This window comes from Loxodonta africana, chromosome 5, assembly GCF_030014295.1.
Source record: "Loxodonta africana isolate mLoxAfr1 chromosome 5, mLoxAfr1.hap2, whole genome shotgun sequence".
Lineage (NCBI taxonomy): Eukaryota > Metazoa > Chordata > Mammalia > Proboscidea > Elephantidae > Loxodonta > Loxodonta africana.
Window position 1 is genome coordinate 68,432,405 of NC_087346.1, and position 17,352 is coordinate 68,449,756.

Consider the following 17,352-nt stretch of genomic DNA (forward strand, 5'->3'; position numbering starts at 1 on the left):
TATTCCCCATAAAATTATTATCTGAAAACTTACATTATCATTTCAGATTGTGCTTCATTTTCTGGTTTTTTAGAGTAAGAAAAACAGAGCTGAGGGTCTGAGGCACCTTTATTAAAGGAGAAGCATCAAGATGCACAACATCATAATTACTGAATAAAATGCCAGGCTTTGTGTGTTTTCAGTTTAATGAGAAATGGAATATGGAATTACCCATATTATATTCAGTTCCTAAAACTGTACTAACAGAAGAACTTTTTTGAGAAACTCCTAAGGCTACAATGAAGACTATTAACAGCTAAAGTGGAAACAAAACAAATTTCATTTCTACCTTTAAAAGTAAAGATTAATGATAATAGACTATATTTAAATAGTGCCAACCACATTCTAAGTACTTTACATATATTAACTCCTTTACAACTCTGTCAGGTATGTATTATTATCATACTCATTTTATAAAAGAAACTGAGGCAGAGAAATTAATTAAAGTTCCTAACATTTACTCAGCTAGTAAGTGGGGGAGCCAAGATTGGCATCAGCAATCTGGCTTTTAAAAAGTACATTTAAAAATCAATTATTAGATTTTTTTTCTTTTATGGTTGGTAAACTTTTATTTACCAATTCCATAATAGACTGGAAAAAGAAATCTGTTAATTCTAACTTTATCCTAACCATCTAAACTCATAAAAACATATGGTTCAGCACACTATAAACAAAGTTGTATATTTAATAAACCATGTCAAGGAAAAATAACTACCCCAATTAATTCTATCAAAAAAAAAACTAATTCTATACAAAAACTTTACTTCCTAGGGACTATATATAGAGGGAGAACCTGGTGCTGTACTATGACTGCTAACCAAAAGGTCGGCAGTTTGAATCCACGGAGCACTTTTTGGAAACCTTACGGGGCAGCTCTATTCTGACCTATAGGGTCACTATGAGCTGGAATTGACTCGACAACAATGGGTCTGGTTTTGCTTTTATATATATGTAGAGAGAGAGAAGCCCTGGTGATGGCAGTGGTTAAAGCGCTCAGCTGCTAACCAAGAGGTAAGCAGTTCAGATCCATCAGCCACTCCATGGGAAAAAGCTGTGGCAGTCTGCTTTTGGAAAGATTACAGCCTTAAAAACCCTATGGAGCAGTTCTACTCTGTCCTATAGGGTCGCTATGAGTTGGAATCAACTCAATAGCAGTGGGTTTGGTATATGTACGTATGTATGTGTACACGTACACATACACACACACACACACACACACTTGGTAAATAATCACTTCATATATTTGAAAGTTTCTTTACAACAATTTGCAAAGAAGCTTTCAAATATATGAAATGATTATTAATCAAATACATTTTAAGCACCATTAGGGAGTAATTGCTATTTGAAACCATGACAAAAGAAATAGCTTTATAAATAGAAAAAAAATTGAAAAGAGAAGTTGGAATAACATGGAATAAATAAAGGCTGTTATAAATTTAAATAATATAAATAAAATAAGCATACATTACCTACATATCAATACTGAATAGTCTTCTTAGCTTACCTGCCAGATAGAGGGCAAATGATATAAATCTGTGATAGCGAATGAGGAACTGAAGCTGCTCTTCTCTTTGAACAAATGTAGCAAAATAATCGGCTACAGTCTCTCCATAGAAAAAGTAGTTTACACACAGTAGAAAGTACCTGGAATTTAAAAATAATTATTTTTTTTACATTCCAAGCTTTTTCTTCTCCCTCAACAGATTTAATTCCTAGATTTTGATGATGATGCACAGAAAGACCAAAACCTTGTTCAAAAGACCAAATCAGGATATACTCCTCCAAAATGGCTATTTTCCTGTTTTAAACCTAAGTTCAAACTTATCAGTCTATAAAAACTTAACGAATAGAGTTCATGCCTTTAATTAGCTGAAAATCTAATGGCAGAGACTGATGATTAGGAAACAATATAGAAAATACTATTCTACCCACCACGTGTGTGTGTGTGCACGCACGTCTGCGCTACACACACATACACACACACACAAGCTATTAAGTTCATAATAGATTTATTCCCAACTACTCACAACCCTGGTGCTGTACTGGTTAAGTGCTATGGCTGCTAACCAAAAAGCTGGCAGTTAGAATCCACCAGGTGCTCCTTGGAAACTCTATGGGGCAGTTCTACCCTGCTATAGGGTCGCTATGAGTTGGAATCGACTAGAGGGCAATCAGTTTACTCAAAACTCTAATACTTTTTAATAGTAGAGATTCTACGACAAATTCCCACCTGCGCTAAGGAAGATTAATAGGGAAAGAAGGAAGAGGTAATTCAACCGTTCTCCCCTCTGCCCTGCACAAATTGGTATCTTCTTCTCTCTTTCAATGCTCCAGATGGACTCCAGTTGAGCAGTGATTCCTAAGGGACAGCAGCGGGGAATGGGAAGTGGCAGCGAGTACAAATCTCTAGGAGAAGCTTTTAGAAACTACATAAGTCACCTCCTCTCCCTCCAGTTATAATATGTCCCCTCCCCCAATGAGGCAGTAACCCACTGAGATTTTACTGATGGGAGCCTGTGTGGACCAGAAAAAGGCAGAGAAACACTGCTGTAGAGTTCTTCCTTGGCTCATCCTTTGAAGGGGTGAGTCCTAACTAGCCAGGAGGACAGTGGAAAAGAAAGGGGTCTTTTCCCACTAGCACTCACTTATGAATTAGACTCAACTATTCCCAAAGTGGGAGTCCTCGAGTGGCACAAACGGTTCAGCACTCGGCTACTAACCAAAAGGTTGGTGGTTTGGATCCACCCAGAGGCACCTTGGAAGAAAGTTTTGGTGATCTACTTCTGGAAAATCAGCCATTGAAAACCCTATGGGGCACAGTTCTACTCTGACGTACATGAGGTCACCATGAGTCAGAATCGACAGTGACTGATATTCCTAAAGTAAAGGGCAAGTGTTTTCATTCACACCAACTGTACTACCATTTTTCTTTTGTCCTGCAGTAGAAAACCATCTTTGACTCCTCTGTAAGGCTATCAAGACCCTTCTACCTTACGAATCAAACTCTTTGCCCATTATTCCTCAGTAAATGCCTTCTGCTCACGAGGGCCAGGGATATCTCACCATCTGTGGTATACACACATGTGCCTGACCTCTAAAACCTGATGGGTGCTGCTTCCCCAACCCAGAACACTCTCATTTACCCAAACCTTGTCTTAATTTCAAGTGCCAGCTTATATCTCATCTCCTCCATGAACCTGTCTAAAATCACTGGAGCCCATTCTCATCTATCTTTTTTTTTTTTTTTTCATACACTTAGAATCAATTCTGCATGGTCAAGCATTTAATTATTCTCTTAATTACTTTATCTACCTAACATGTCACTTATGAAGAAACTTGCTAGAAGGAAAAATCAGCTCACTCTTTGTACATTTATTATAATAATTTACTTGCTGTTACTTTTGTTGTTTTAGAAAGATGTCTTCATTGAAAAATAGGATCTAAATGAGGCAATACAATCACCAAAATTAAGAAACTATTTTTTTATGGTTCTAAATCTCAAAGGTGATACATCTATTTTAACAATACTCTGGCTAATACTACTCAAACAACTGTATTAAAAGACACGGCCAATTAGGATAAATGTGAATTAACATATTACCATGTTTCCTTGTCAAGGTCTTGAGAACAAAGAATTATACCTGAAAATTTCTTAAAAGATATAATCACTTGGCTATTTTTAACTAACACTACATGCACTAGTATTTATAGAATACTTATACAATATTTTCAGCAGTCTCATGTCAACCGAGGGGAAATAAAGCAAAAAAAAATTTAGATATTTGTATCATTTTACAGAATTAAACTTTATGTTAAAATTATAATTATAAAGGTATAAAATATGTGTATTATGATACCGAGTTTTTTAACAAGGACAAGAATGGTATATACACATGCAATGTAAATTAGGTATCTTACAAAGACTGAAAAATGAGATATGAAAATAGTGTTAGAGTAGTAGGGCTAAAGGTGATTTTCTTCTTTTCAAATTTCAATTATATTCTCTTCATTTATCTTTCCCCAAAATCAACCTATAAGCTCAACTAAGTGCTTCCTATACAAACTTTAGAAAAGAATCAGGTATCTGAAAAAGTTTTTAAGTGACTTACCAGCTTAGTGTTCTAAACCATGGCAGGTCATAAGAACGATACACTCTATAACCTATAGTGATAATTTCATGGAAGCATTTCACCTGGATGCTCAGAACCTGAAACGAAGATAAAATAGCAACATACATTTCTCAATATTTACATTTGTTCTTAAACATTTAACAATGTAGTTTGTTGTCATATATATATATATATAATTTACGCTACCTATTTTTAATTATTCTAAATGTCAGTAGCAAAAAATGCAAGTCAAGGTCTCTAAAGTTGAGTGATGTCCCAAAAGATCAAGCAAAGCAATGTTTAATTCACAAGGTTTGTGAAATCTTTCCTTGAGTGAGAGCATAGCAGTTTTTAAACTTTGAGAGATGGTCTAGTTGGTCACACCTGACTAGATTTTATCCATCATTACTACTTCTTTGTTTCTTGAGATTTTGCATTGGTTACCCTAGGAAAATAATCGCATGTGAAAGTCTGCTTTTATAGATTTATTTTTAACCATATATTTTGGTACACTTGCCAAGCGTAAAGACACCATTAGGACAAACACCTTCTGTCCAGTTACGCAAGAGGTGGGCATGGTCCTTTCATTTTCCAGCTGTGCCAACTCTTCCATAGCTAGCTCTCTTGCTGATGAATCTAAACTGCTGATTGAAGGAAAATTACAAGTGGCCTTCTGCACTTCTAACAACTCTGGCCAGTCAACTGGGTTTATGCAGTTCTGTTTGCAGTGTCCTAAATACATGCCTAGAAAATGTGTTTGTACTTAGGAATCCTCCCTCCCTCCCTTTTTTTACTATTGTTGAAAATATACACAGCAAAACATACACCAATTCAACAATTTCTACATGTACAATTCTGTGACATTGATTACATTCTTCAAGTTGTACAACCATTCTCACCCCCTCTTTTCTGAATTGTTCCTCCCCCTTAACATAAACTCACTGCCCCCTAAGGTTCTTATCTAATCTTTCGAGTTGTTATCATCAATTTGATCTCGTATAGATAGTTCTTTAAAAGATCACAACGCTCAACACAGACATTCGTTACTAATTAAGCTGAACTATCATTTGGTTTAAAGAAAACTTCAGGGGATATTTTTGGTCTATGGTTTAAAGATTATCTCAGGACAATAATTTCAGGAGTTCATATAGCCTCCATGGTTCCAGGAAGTCTGGACTCTATGGGAATTTGAAATTCTGTTAGTAATCCCTTTTTGACAGTCTATTTAGTAGTCCTTCAAGCTGCTATAAGGTGAAGGTAATCTCTGAAGATGTGGCATTATATATAGTGCTTGGCTTTAGTCAATTCCAAGACTCAAGGAGCAAACAGCGAACTGAACAGTTGCTGTTGTGAACTAAGGGGTTAAAATCTTTGTGAATATAACAGACTAATATTTTAAAGAAAATCCTGCTGGCACAGTGGTTAAGTATTACAGCTGCTAACAAAAAGGTCAGCAGTTCAAATCCACCAGGTGCTCCTTGGCAATTCTATAGGGCAGTTCTACTCTGTCCTATAGAGTCACTACGAGTCAGAATCGACTCAACAGCAACAGGGTACAGAATATTTTAAACTTGTAGAGAAAATACCCAAGGACCTGTTTTTGTACAGCTGTTGACCTAAAAAATGGATTATATATTTTATTAAAACAGGAAATATTTTATATTTTTAACAAAATTAAAAAAAAAAAAAACAAAGACTATATGACAGAGATATATATAGCCCTTAAAAGCCTACACTGGTCCTTCACAGAAAAAGTTTGCCAAATCCTGGCCAAGGCTATAGTTTGGGATTTCTTTCTTTCTTTTTTTAGTAATATTTTATTGTGTTTAGCATGAAAGTCTACACAGCAAATTAGGTTCCCCATCTAACAATTTCTACGCTAATTATTCAGTAACATTGGTTACATTTTTCATAATGTGTCATCATGTTCACTCATCCCATTCTGGTTGTACCATTTCCAGTACTCTAGTTTCCCTGTCCCTGGGATTTCTTTTTAATGACCCAATATTTCCAAAAACTAGCTTTCCCAAGCCTACTACTCAGGATATTCCTTCTTTCCACCATTATACTGATTACATGGCGAATCAAACACACTTTTAAAAAGGTAAAAGTAGCCCCTCAGCCACATGATAAAAAATATTACATCAAACTACTATAAACAGTACTTTTAAGAAAAAGTCTTAAATATGTTATAAAGAGCAAAGAAACTTAAGTATTGCCCTTCAAATAAACTTTATATATAATATCAAAGGCTGTTTTATTTTTTATAGAAATAAACACAGAATTGAAAAGTGCTAGATGTTAAGATAAAATAGCAAAGCCACGCTGTCTATAGAACCAAAGGTGATTTTAACATCGAATACACTTCTTGAGAAATATGCTTGAGAACTACTATTAGCACTATATATGGTATTTTACAGGGAGAGGAAGAAAATATATATATTTTTTAATTTTATTAACTTTTATTGAGCTTCAAGTGAAGGTTTACAAATCAAGTCAGACTGTCACATATAAGTTTATATACACCTTACTCCGTACTCCCACTTGCTCTCCCCCTATTGAGTCAGCCCTTCCAGTCTCTCCTTTCATGACAATTTTGCCAGCTTCTAACTCTCTCTATCCTCCCATCCCCCCTCCAGACAGGAGGTGCCAACACAGTCTCAAGTGTCCACCTGATATAATTAGCTCACTCTTCATCAGCATCTCTCTCCCACCCACTGTCCAGTCCCTTTCATGTCTGATGAGTTGTCTTCGGGGATGGTTCCTGTCCTGTGCCAACAGAGGGTCTGGGGACCATGACTGCCGGGATTCCTCTACTCTCAGTCAGACCATTAAGTATGGTCTTTTTATGAGAATTTGGGGTCTGCATCCCACTGATCTCCTGTTCCCTCAGGGGTTCTCTCTTGTGCTCCCTGTCAGGGCAGTCATCGATCGTGGCCGGGCACCAACTAGTTCTTCTGGTCTCAGGATGATGTAGGTCTCTGGTTCATGTGGCCCTTTCCGTCTCTTGGGCTCTTAGTTGTCGTGTGACCTTGGTGTTCTTCATTCTCCTTTGATCCAGGTGGGTTGAGACCAATTGATGCATCTTAGATGGCTGTTTGTTAGCATTTAAGACCCCAGATGCCACATTTCAAAGTGGGATGCAGAATGTTTTCATAATAGAATTATTTTGCCAGTTGACTTAGAAGTCCCCTTAAACCATGGTCCCCAAACCCCTGCCCTTGCTCCACTGACCTTTGAAGCATTCATTTTATCCCGGAAACTTCTTTGCTTTTGGTCCAGTCCAATTGAGCTGACCTTCCATGTATTGAGTGTTGTCCTTCCCTTCACCTAAAGCAGTTCCTATCTACTAATCAATCAGTAAAAAACCCTCTCCCACCATCCCTCCCTTCCCCCCTCGTAACCACAAAAGTATGTATTCTTCTCAGTTTATACTATTTCTCAAGATCTTATAATAGTGGTCTTATACAATATTTGTCCTTTTGCCTCTGACTAATTTCGCTCAGCGTAATGCCTTCCAGGTTCCTCCATGTTATGAAATGTTTCAGAGATTCGTCACTGTTCTTTATCGATGCGTAGTATTCCATTGTGTGAATATACCACAATTTATTTACCCATTCATCCGTTGATGAACACCTTGGTTGCCTCCAGCTTTTTGCTATTGTAAACGGAGCTGCAATAAACATGGGTGTGCATATATCTGTTTGTGTGAAGGCTCTTGTTTCTCTAGGGTATATTCCGAGGAGTGGGATTTCTGGGTTGTATGGTAGTTCTATTTCTAACTGTTTAAGATAACGCCAGATAGATTTCCAAAGTGGTTGTACCATTTTACATTCCCACCAGCAGTGTATAAGAGTTCCAATCTCTCCGCAGCCTCTCCAACATTTATTATTTTGTGTTTTTGGATTAATGCCAGCCTTGTTGGAGTGAGATGGAATCTCATCGTAGTTTTAATTTGCATTTCTCTAATGGCTAACGATCGAGAGCATTTTCTCATGTATCTGTTAGCTGCCTGAATATCTTCTTTAGTGAAATGTGTGTTCATATCCTTTGCCCACTTCTTGATTGGGTTGTTTGTGTTTTTGTGGTTGAGTTTTGACAAAATCATATAGATTTTAGAGATCAGGCGCTGGTCTGAGATGTCATAGCTGAATATTCTTTCCCAGTCTGTAGGTGGTCTTTTTACTCTTTTGGTGAAGTCTTTAGATGAGCATAGGTGTTTGGTTTTTAGGAGCTCCCAGTTATCTGGTTTCTCTTCGTCATTTTTGGTACTGTTTTGTATTCTGTTTATGCCTTGTATTAGGGCTCCTAACATTGTCCCTATTTTTTCTTCCATGATCTTTATCGTTTTAGTCTTTATGTTTAGGTCTTTGATCCACTTGGAGTTAGTTTTTGTGCTTGGTGTGAGGTATGGGTCCTGTTTCATTTTTTTGCAAATGGATATCCAGTTATGCCAGCACCATTTGTTAAAAAGACTATCATTTCCCCAATTAACTGACACTGGGCCTTTGTCAAATATCAGCTGCTCATATGTGGATGGATTTATATCTGGGTTCTCAATTCTGTTCCACTGGTCTATGTGCCTGTTGTTGTACCAATACCAGGCTGTTTTGACTACTGTGGCTGTATAATAGGTTCTGAAATCAGGTAGAGTGAGGCCTCCCACTTTCCTCTTCTTTTTCAGTAATGCTTTGCTTATCCGAGGCTTCTTTCCCTTCCATATGAAGTTGGTGATTTGTTTCTCTATCACCTTAAAAAATGACATTGGAATTTGGATCTGAAGTGCATTGTATGTATAGATGGCTTTTGGTAGAATAGACATTTTTACCATGTTAAGTCTTCCTATCCATGAGCAAGGTATGTTTTTCCACTTAAGTATGTCCTTTTGAATTTCTTGTAGTAGAGCTTTGTGGTTTTCTTTGTATAGGTCTTTTACATCCTTGGTAAGATTTATTCCTAAGTATTTTATCTTTTTGGGGGCTACTCTGAATGGTATTGATTTGGTTATTTCCTCTTCGATGTTGTTTTTGTTGATGTAGAGGAATCCAAGTGATTTTTGTATGTTTATCTTATAACCTGAGACTCTGCCAAACTCTTCTATTAGTTTCAGTAGTAAGAAAATGTATTTTTAATAGCACACGCAAACATTTACATGATCGTCAATTATAGCTTGCAAACAGAATGTGGAACTTCTGGGAAAATTAGACAACAGGGCAACCAAAATATTACAGTTAAAATCCTTCAAGTACATTTTCTACTCCAGGGCTGGGTGACTACACAGAAGCTGAGGCACCATGCCATCAATACCGGCAGGAATGTAAATTGGTAGGATTCTGTTGGCCCAATTAATGTGTTAAGAGCCTTAAAATTTACAACCATACTTAAGTGCTTATGGTGTCATAGTAAATGACGATACAGAGAAATAATACAGCACGCTGTTCACAGAGAGGTATTGTCCATCAGGGAGAAAACACAACTACAACTAAAAAAAAAAAAAAACAATAAAATGTGAAAATAGCAAAAGGTTAAATGGTTGTAAGTACAGGCAGATAAACCTATCGGCATCTCATGGGGCAGAGGAGAAGGATATGCAGAGTCAGATACGTGGAAGAAGACGAAGGAACTCCAGGTTGTGCAGAGTTGCTGGAACACAAAGGTGGAGGTGAGAAGTGTAGAGAGATGAGGGCTGGTCATGTAATTATAGGAAACAGCATGAAGAATGCTCACAGGAGTTGAAATGACATAATCGTAGGTAATTGTTAGTGGATAAAAGAGGTGGAAAGAACTGACTGGAGGGATGGCAGAAAGTAGAGACAGTAAGGCAGGCAAGGTGACACCTTGTGTTGATGACCACCTAAAAGAGGACAGTGGCAGACAAGTGGCAGACAAGGTATAAGCGATATTAAGGAGGTACACTGACTGAATTTGGTGACTGAAGAAACTCGGGAAGGGAGGGAGTAAGGGAAAGGAGGGAACATAGAATAAAGCCAAGGAAGGCCTGGGAAAGCAGACAGATTTACACAGGATAGGGGAGGGATGGACTGCAAGTCCAGATTTGGACATGGTAAGTTTGAACTATGAAACCTACAGGTCACCCAAGTAAAAGCGTCTATTTCTTTTCACTTTGGGAACTTTAGGCTAAGAAAAATAATACAACATTTGAATAAAACTTTATGCTCTAATATGTTCAGGATAGTGCTTTTCACAGTAAAGAAAAACCAGAAAATAACCTGAAGTCTAAAAACAACAATGGTTTAAGTAATTTATGATGCACAATATTCTACTGTATAGATGTGTCTATTAAAGTTAGTGATTATAAAGACCAAAGAGCAAGACAAAATATGTGATATAATATTTAGTTTAGAAAGCAGGGTACACATTTTAGTCACATTATGATTATAATCACGAGTTTTAAGACATAAAAGGACAAAAAGGATAAAAGAAAATATATCAGATGGCAGTGTTGTGGACTGAATTGTGTCCCTCAAAGATATGTGTTAGAGTCCTAACCTCTCAATACCTCTGGTTTCTTTGTTATGTTAATGAGGTCATATCGGTGACATAGAAAAGAACAGATTAGGCACCAAGACAAGCTAACACAGGCTGGACAAGACAGAAAAGCATGTAGGATCTCCAAGGAACCAAGGAATGCTGGGGCTACAGAAGCTGAGACAAAGATTTTGCTCCCAGAGCCAACAGAGAGAGAACTTTCCCCTAGGACCAGTGCCCTAGATTCCGGCTTCTAGCTCCCAAACTGTGAGAGAATGAATTTCTGCTCTTTAAAGCCATACACTTACAGGTATCATAGTTCAAACTTATCATGTCCAAATCCGGACTTATATTCCACCCCTCACCCATCCTGCATAAATTTGTCTTAATTATTATAGGAGTTTCCCGGGGTGGGGGGGGAGCTCTTACAATGTCTTTTTATGTTCACATTTGCCTTTAAATCAAAATATGCTTGAATAAGTCCATCACTTAGAAAGTGTGATTCTAATCTGTGAATACAACAATTAAAATACTGTAGTAAATAGAGGGATGAAGAAAAAAAAAGCTCCCTTTATTTTAAGGAACAAGTGTGCATTCTACCTTAAAACAGTAGCTATCATAGCCTAGAAATAAGCTTTTAATAAAACTATCTTGTATTAGTCATTTTTCAGTGCTGATATTATAATGCAAATGCAAACTGGATTCAATATGTACTTCTCAAAAAATAAATGATCTACGCAGGGATACGAATGTAATTAAGACTTTAAACATATAAAAGTAGTATCGAGTATGAACAGCATATGCATATATGTATGTGTGTATGTATATATGTATTTATATATACCTCATCCACATTTTCCTAGCGTAAATATATAATATAAACATAACACATCTGTGTATGTGTATGCATCTTTGTGCATACCTATGCAATAAACTGGAAACCCTGGCGGTGTAGTTGTTAAGAGCTATGGATGCTAACCAAAAGGCTGGCATTTGAATCCACCAGGCGCTCCTTGCAAACTCTACGGGCAGTTCTACTCTGTCCTATAAGAGCAGTAACATTTCAATTCTACTTTAACTACTTTAATATTTTTATTTCCTTCTCTGACTAAATTAATCAATCAAAGCAAACAACCTATAATAAAACCATATTTTCCTTTCACAGTAGAAAAAACACACCAAAAAAGCCCTCAATTATTTTAGGCATGCATTCTATGACTCTTAAAATCAGAATCCAAATATGCAAGCATTTCTTTAAAAGTGTTTTGAATTATGTCACCAAAAGAGTGGTTAAACATAGTCTTCATCCACGAATTCCTGCCCTAGTTATCCCACCTCCCAGTTAAGCTTGGAGAAAAATGTAACAACTTATTCACCAGGGAGGCCACCAAGTGAGCTTTAGTCAGTGTATCTTCTAAAGGGGAGCAACAACTCAAATTGAAGCCAACAACTAATAGGTTCTTGCCCAGCACGCTAGTGAACTGATGTCAGCCAGATGCGGGGCTGGAAGAACAGAAAGGTTTATTCACAGTTTGCAAACTGGGAGGCATGCAGGGTCTCATGACCTAAGGCTGCCAGCTCCCCAAACTAAGGCAGATGACAGATTATATAGGGAGTGGCATACATATTCATGAACAGTTAGGGGAGGATCCTCAGTCCTGCGATGCGTGCGCAGTCTGCATAATTTTTGCGAATGAGTTTTTGCTCGTGGCTCTAAAAATACTGTGCACAGCCCTAAAAAAAATGGTGACGGCTCACTATTGCCACCCCAGGAAGGTCGTATAGAGGGTAAATTTGGAATTGGTTCACCTGCGCCTCAGCCTCCTGCCAGGAGAAGAGAGGAAGCCTGGGGAATCAACCAATCAGGGTGAGGTGTTATAAAATTTGTAACAAAAATGTAAGAGTAGACTTTTCTGAAAAACAGCTATTATGGGATGGTCAATAATCCTCTGACAGCTTCAAAATGGTGCCCAATATTTTCAGTGCTTTCCAAATAAAATCCAAACTTCTTCACACAGTATTCCAAGGCCCTCCGGGATCTGATTTCTAATTATTTTTTCTAGGTTTAAAGGCCCTGTGCTTCAGGAAAATAGCACTACCTGTCTTTTTCTGACACACCTATTCCTTTGGACGTTTGGTCACAGGGCTTCCTCCTCCCTGATATTCTTCAAGGTCCAATTTAAAGGGCGCTTTATCCACAATCCTTCCTGAATTCTCTGCCCTAAGCTCGGTCCCTTCTTGTTCAGGCCTGCCCAATCATGGCACAGCACTGAAAGGTGGTCGGCACACATCCCCTTTTCAGCGTCCAATTATTTCCTGTTTTTTTTTTTTTTAAATACCCTATGTTTTCATTAATGGAAGCATGCTGAGTCATGAAGTATGTTTACATTTTTCGTTGGTAATATGGATTTTGAGAACTATGATCTGGTACTACATGGTTACCATAGAACTTTTAAGGTTCTTGAATCCGTGCTTAGCAGTTGCCCACCTTTACCACTGGACGTTGGTTGCTGATGTTTTTTGTGGCACCTTCCATTAGGTTACATGAGGAACCTCTAGTTTTCCAAATATGACACAAAAAAAAACAAACCAAACCCACCAGGGCTCCCTAACTATCACACAGGAAACCATAATTATGTTTACAAGGCTTATCTAGGGGTATAAAAGCCAGAAAAAACAAAATTTTGACCCAATCACACTTCCTGGTTTCACTACCTTACTTATAAGCCTCATACCCCAGCTATTTTGCTTCAACTAATGTTTCTTTCACTTTCACTGTTATGTAAGTACCCACTGTTGCAGTCGGGTGCCATCGAGTCGCTTCCGACTTGTAGCGACCCTATATACTACAGAACAAAACACTGCCCAGTCCTGTGCCACACTCACAATCATTGTTATGCTTGAGCTCATTGTTACAGGCACTGTGTCAATCCATCTCATTGAGGGTCTGCCTTCCTCTTTTTTGCTGACCCTCTACTTTACCAAGGATGATATCTTTCTCCAGGGACTGGTTCCTCCTGATAACATGTCGAAAGTATGTAACATGAAGTCTCATCATCCTCGCTTCTAAAGAGCATTCTGCCTGTACTTCTTACAACACAGATTTGTTCATTCTTTTGGCAGTCCATGCTATGTTCAATATTCTTTGCCAACACCATAATTCAAAGGTGTCAATTCCTCTTCAGTCTTCCTTATTCGTTGTGCAGCTTTCGCATGCATATGATGCGATTGAAAACATCATGGCTTGGGTCAGGTGCACCTTAGTCTTAGGAGGTATCTTTGCTTTTCAACACTTTAAAGAGATCTTTTGAACCCACTAAAAAAAACCCAAACCATTGCTGTCGAGTCGATTTCGGCACATAGCAACACTACAGAACAGAGTAGAACTGCCCTGTAGGGTTTCCAAGGAGCAGCTGGTGGATTCAAACTGCTGACCTTTTCGTAAGCAGCCGTAGCTCACTGTAGCTCTTAACCGCTATCCCACCAAGGCTCCTTTGTACCCAATGGAGGGCAGCAAATATCTTCAGTGGTAAAAGTATACTACCAAAGAACCCAAAAGCCAGAAAAAGTGGGTGGTACACAATGTATACCATGGACCATTGAAGCATTAAATGCCCAAGTTCCAGTGCAAATGGTGGTCAGCTTCAGAGACTAAGAAGGTTCAGAGACTAAGAAGAGTGGGAGCAGGGACTCTTTTCTCAAATCACTCACAGACATCTACCCAGGTCTTTCTACCTGGCTTCTAGGCTCTGGCCTCATACTAACTTGGTCCTATCCATTATCCATTATCCATTTTTCCTTTGTGAGAAAAAGCACTTTAAAACATCAGCAAATGAACAAACCATAGAAAGTAATTTCCTATTCATTTTTGTTTCCTTGATACCCACAAGAAGACACAACATTAATGAGAGGACAAAAAGAAAAGTGAAACAGGCTTTGTGATGCTTATAAGAACTGCTTTCAGTAGTTTCAGGGATTGATGGACTTTTTTTAATCATGTCTAATTTCACCTCAAAGCCTAATCTTTTATAAAATAAAGGGAAAACGGTATCGAATTGCCCATATGCTTATCAGCTATGAATAGGATTGATTGGGGGGGGTAGGGGAGATGGGTAAATATATCCCTAAGAGGGGGAAGAGCATTCACAGAACAGGGAGGTCAATGCATAATAAAAGGCTAAATTAACTGAGCTGGAAAGGATAAGAAATAATAATAAAAGAGAAAGCCAGTGCATACCCGAGAGCAGACTTGCACCCTTCACTACAAAAACTAGCTCAACACAGAATACGCGATAAACTTGTTAAACGACTGCATTTCTCCTTCTCATTCCCACCACGATGGGCTTCAAATGTTTTATGTTGCTTTAGATATCAGGGCTTTTGTAAACAGGAATCCTCAACCTGTGACAATCCTCCCCTTAACCTCACCTGTTCACCTCATTGACTCAGTCTTCACATCACAGCTCATATGCTTTTCATGCCTCTGGAAAGTTTCTCAGCTCCCTCTTTGCTCTCATAGCATCCTATTCCTTTTCTCAAATAATCACTGTAGTTTATAATTATATACCTGATCGATTCTCTAGTGTGTAGGCGGCAAGCTCCATGAGGGCAGGGACAGGTATGTCTTTCTCAGTACCACCATATCATACCCCAGAACTAGTGTGGTGCCTGGCACATAGCAGGTGCCTTAGTCATCTAGTGCTGCTATAACAGAAATACCACAAGTGGCTAGCTTTAACAAAGAGAAATTTATTTCTTCACAGTGAAGTAGGCTAAAAGTCCAAATTCAGGGTGTCATCTCCAGGGTAAGGCTTTCTCTTTCTGTCGGCCTTCTCATTAATCTTCCCCCAGAGTAGGAGCTTCTTTGCACAGCAATCCCACGTCCAAAGGATGCGCTCTGCTCCTGGTACTGCTTTCTTGGTGGTATGAGGTTCCCCGCTCTCTGCTTACTTCCCTTTCCTTTTCCTCTTGATAGACAAAAGGTGGTGCAAGCCACACCCCAGGGAAACTCCTTTTACATGGGATCAGGGATGTGACTTGGTAAGAGTGTTACAATCCCACCCTAAACCTCTTTAACTTAAAATTACAACTACAAAATGGAGGACAACCACAGAGTACTGGTAATCATGCCCTAACCAAGTTAATACACACTTTTTGGGGGGACATAATTCAATCCATGACAGCAGGCATCTGGAAACACTTGTTAAATGAATGAAGAGTTAAATAAATGAATTATGAGTCGTCCAGTAGGACAACTTCTACTTGCCTTTCCAGTCTCACCCCGTGGCACCCTCCATGTGTGCAACTAGCCATGGACCACATGGACCACATTCTCTCATTATTTCCATGTCTTTCCCATGATGTTCCCACTTACAATGCCTTCCCCTGCTCAGTCCCTTTTTCAGTACTTGGCTTTGGCATCACCTCTTCTGGAAGCCTTTTCTGACCTCTCCTCCAGATTGGATTGGGTGTCTTTTCTTGCTGTGTTCTCTCATGTGGTTGCTTGTGGATCTCTAGACCACACTAGATTGAGTTCCCTGAGGTCAGAGATCTAGCTAATAGTAATATACGTTAAAGCTCTGTGTGTGTGTGTTTCTGTTATAGCTAATGCTTGGCACAATGTCTATTACGTATATTCGGTATCTGCTGAACAAACAATTTGAATGGCTATTTTGCAAATGGAAAAGATGAGTCCAGATCATTTCATGAACCAGAAGACATATAAAGAAACTAAATTTGCTGCTACTAACTGCCAAGTCTTGAATTACCTTCTTTTCTGTAACATACTCAAATTACTTCAACCATACATAAATGCTGGAAAACAAAGCAAGGGACACTTAAGAAAAATCATAAACAGACTTACAAGAAGCATCAGCATAAAGGATCCCATATAGATGATCAGGAAAAACAATGAAATCATAGTTAGAGTAAGAATTCCACGAATCCACCAGTTTTTCCACCTACAAAGAAAATGTTGGTAAAGTTAACATTTAATGATGTCTTAATGTCCTTGAGTGCTTTCATTAGTGAGTTGCCAGGCTTATAAATTTTCCCTACTACATGAAACCCTATGGAACAGTTCCAATCTGTCCTATGGGGCAGCTATGAGTCAGAATGACTCCACAGCAATAGGTTTTTGGGTTTTATATATTAAGAATCCTCTATTTTACTTTGTAAAATAACAACCACCAAAACAAACAAACACGAAAATTTATTCAGCCATGGAGATGAAATTTTTAAAAATTATGTTAACCAAATAAAGAAAATGTTTTTTAAAGCACAAGAACGGGAATGAATCATGAGGTTAGGGTGTTAGGTGGTCAGTGTAGATGTGAAAGTCACATGGCCCCTCACACAAAAGGGAAGAACAAGCCAGGTGCAAAAGTGCTCTAAAAAGTTAATGGTCATTCTCCAGACTTAATGGCCTGAAGAAGGACCCTGGTGGTCATGGCCTCTAGACCTTCTGTTGGCCCAGGACAGGAACTATTCCCAAAGCCAACTCTTCAGACAGGGATTGGACTCGACAATGGATTAGAGAGGGATGCTGGTGAGGAGTAAGCTTCTTGGATCAGGTGGACACTTGAGACTATGTTGGCATCTCCTGCCTGGAGGTGAGATGAGAGGGTAGAGAGGGTTAGAAGCTGGTGAAATGGACACGAAAAGAGAGAGTAGAGGGAGGGAGCGGGCTGTCTCATTATGGGGAGTATGTAGCAAG

At 38.5% G+C, this 17,352-nt stretch overlaps 1 protein-coding gene across 7 annotated transcripts in view; it reads right to left on the bottom strand.

Annotated features, from left to right (window-relative positions):
- Window positions 1–17,352, bottom strand: part of CDS1 (CDP-diacylglycerol synthase 1) — an 88,055-nt gene that overhangs the window by 36,076 nt on the left and 34,627 nt on the right. For all 7 annotated transcript variants that reach the window (XM_064285632.1, XM_064285631.1, XM_064285629.1 and 4 more), the window contains exons 3-5: window positions 16,501–16,597; window positions 4,149–4,246; window positions 1,544–1,683 (exon numbers count right to left, since the gene is read on the bottom strand). In XM_064285632.1, coding sequence (XP_064141702.1) covers window positions 1,544–1,683; window positions 4,149–4,246; window positions 16,501–16,597 — 335 coding nt within the window. The remainder of the gene's footprint in view (window positions 1–1,543; window positions 1,684–4,148; window positions 4,247–16,500; window positions 16,598–17,352) is intronic.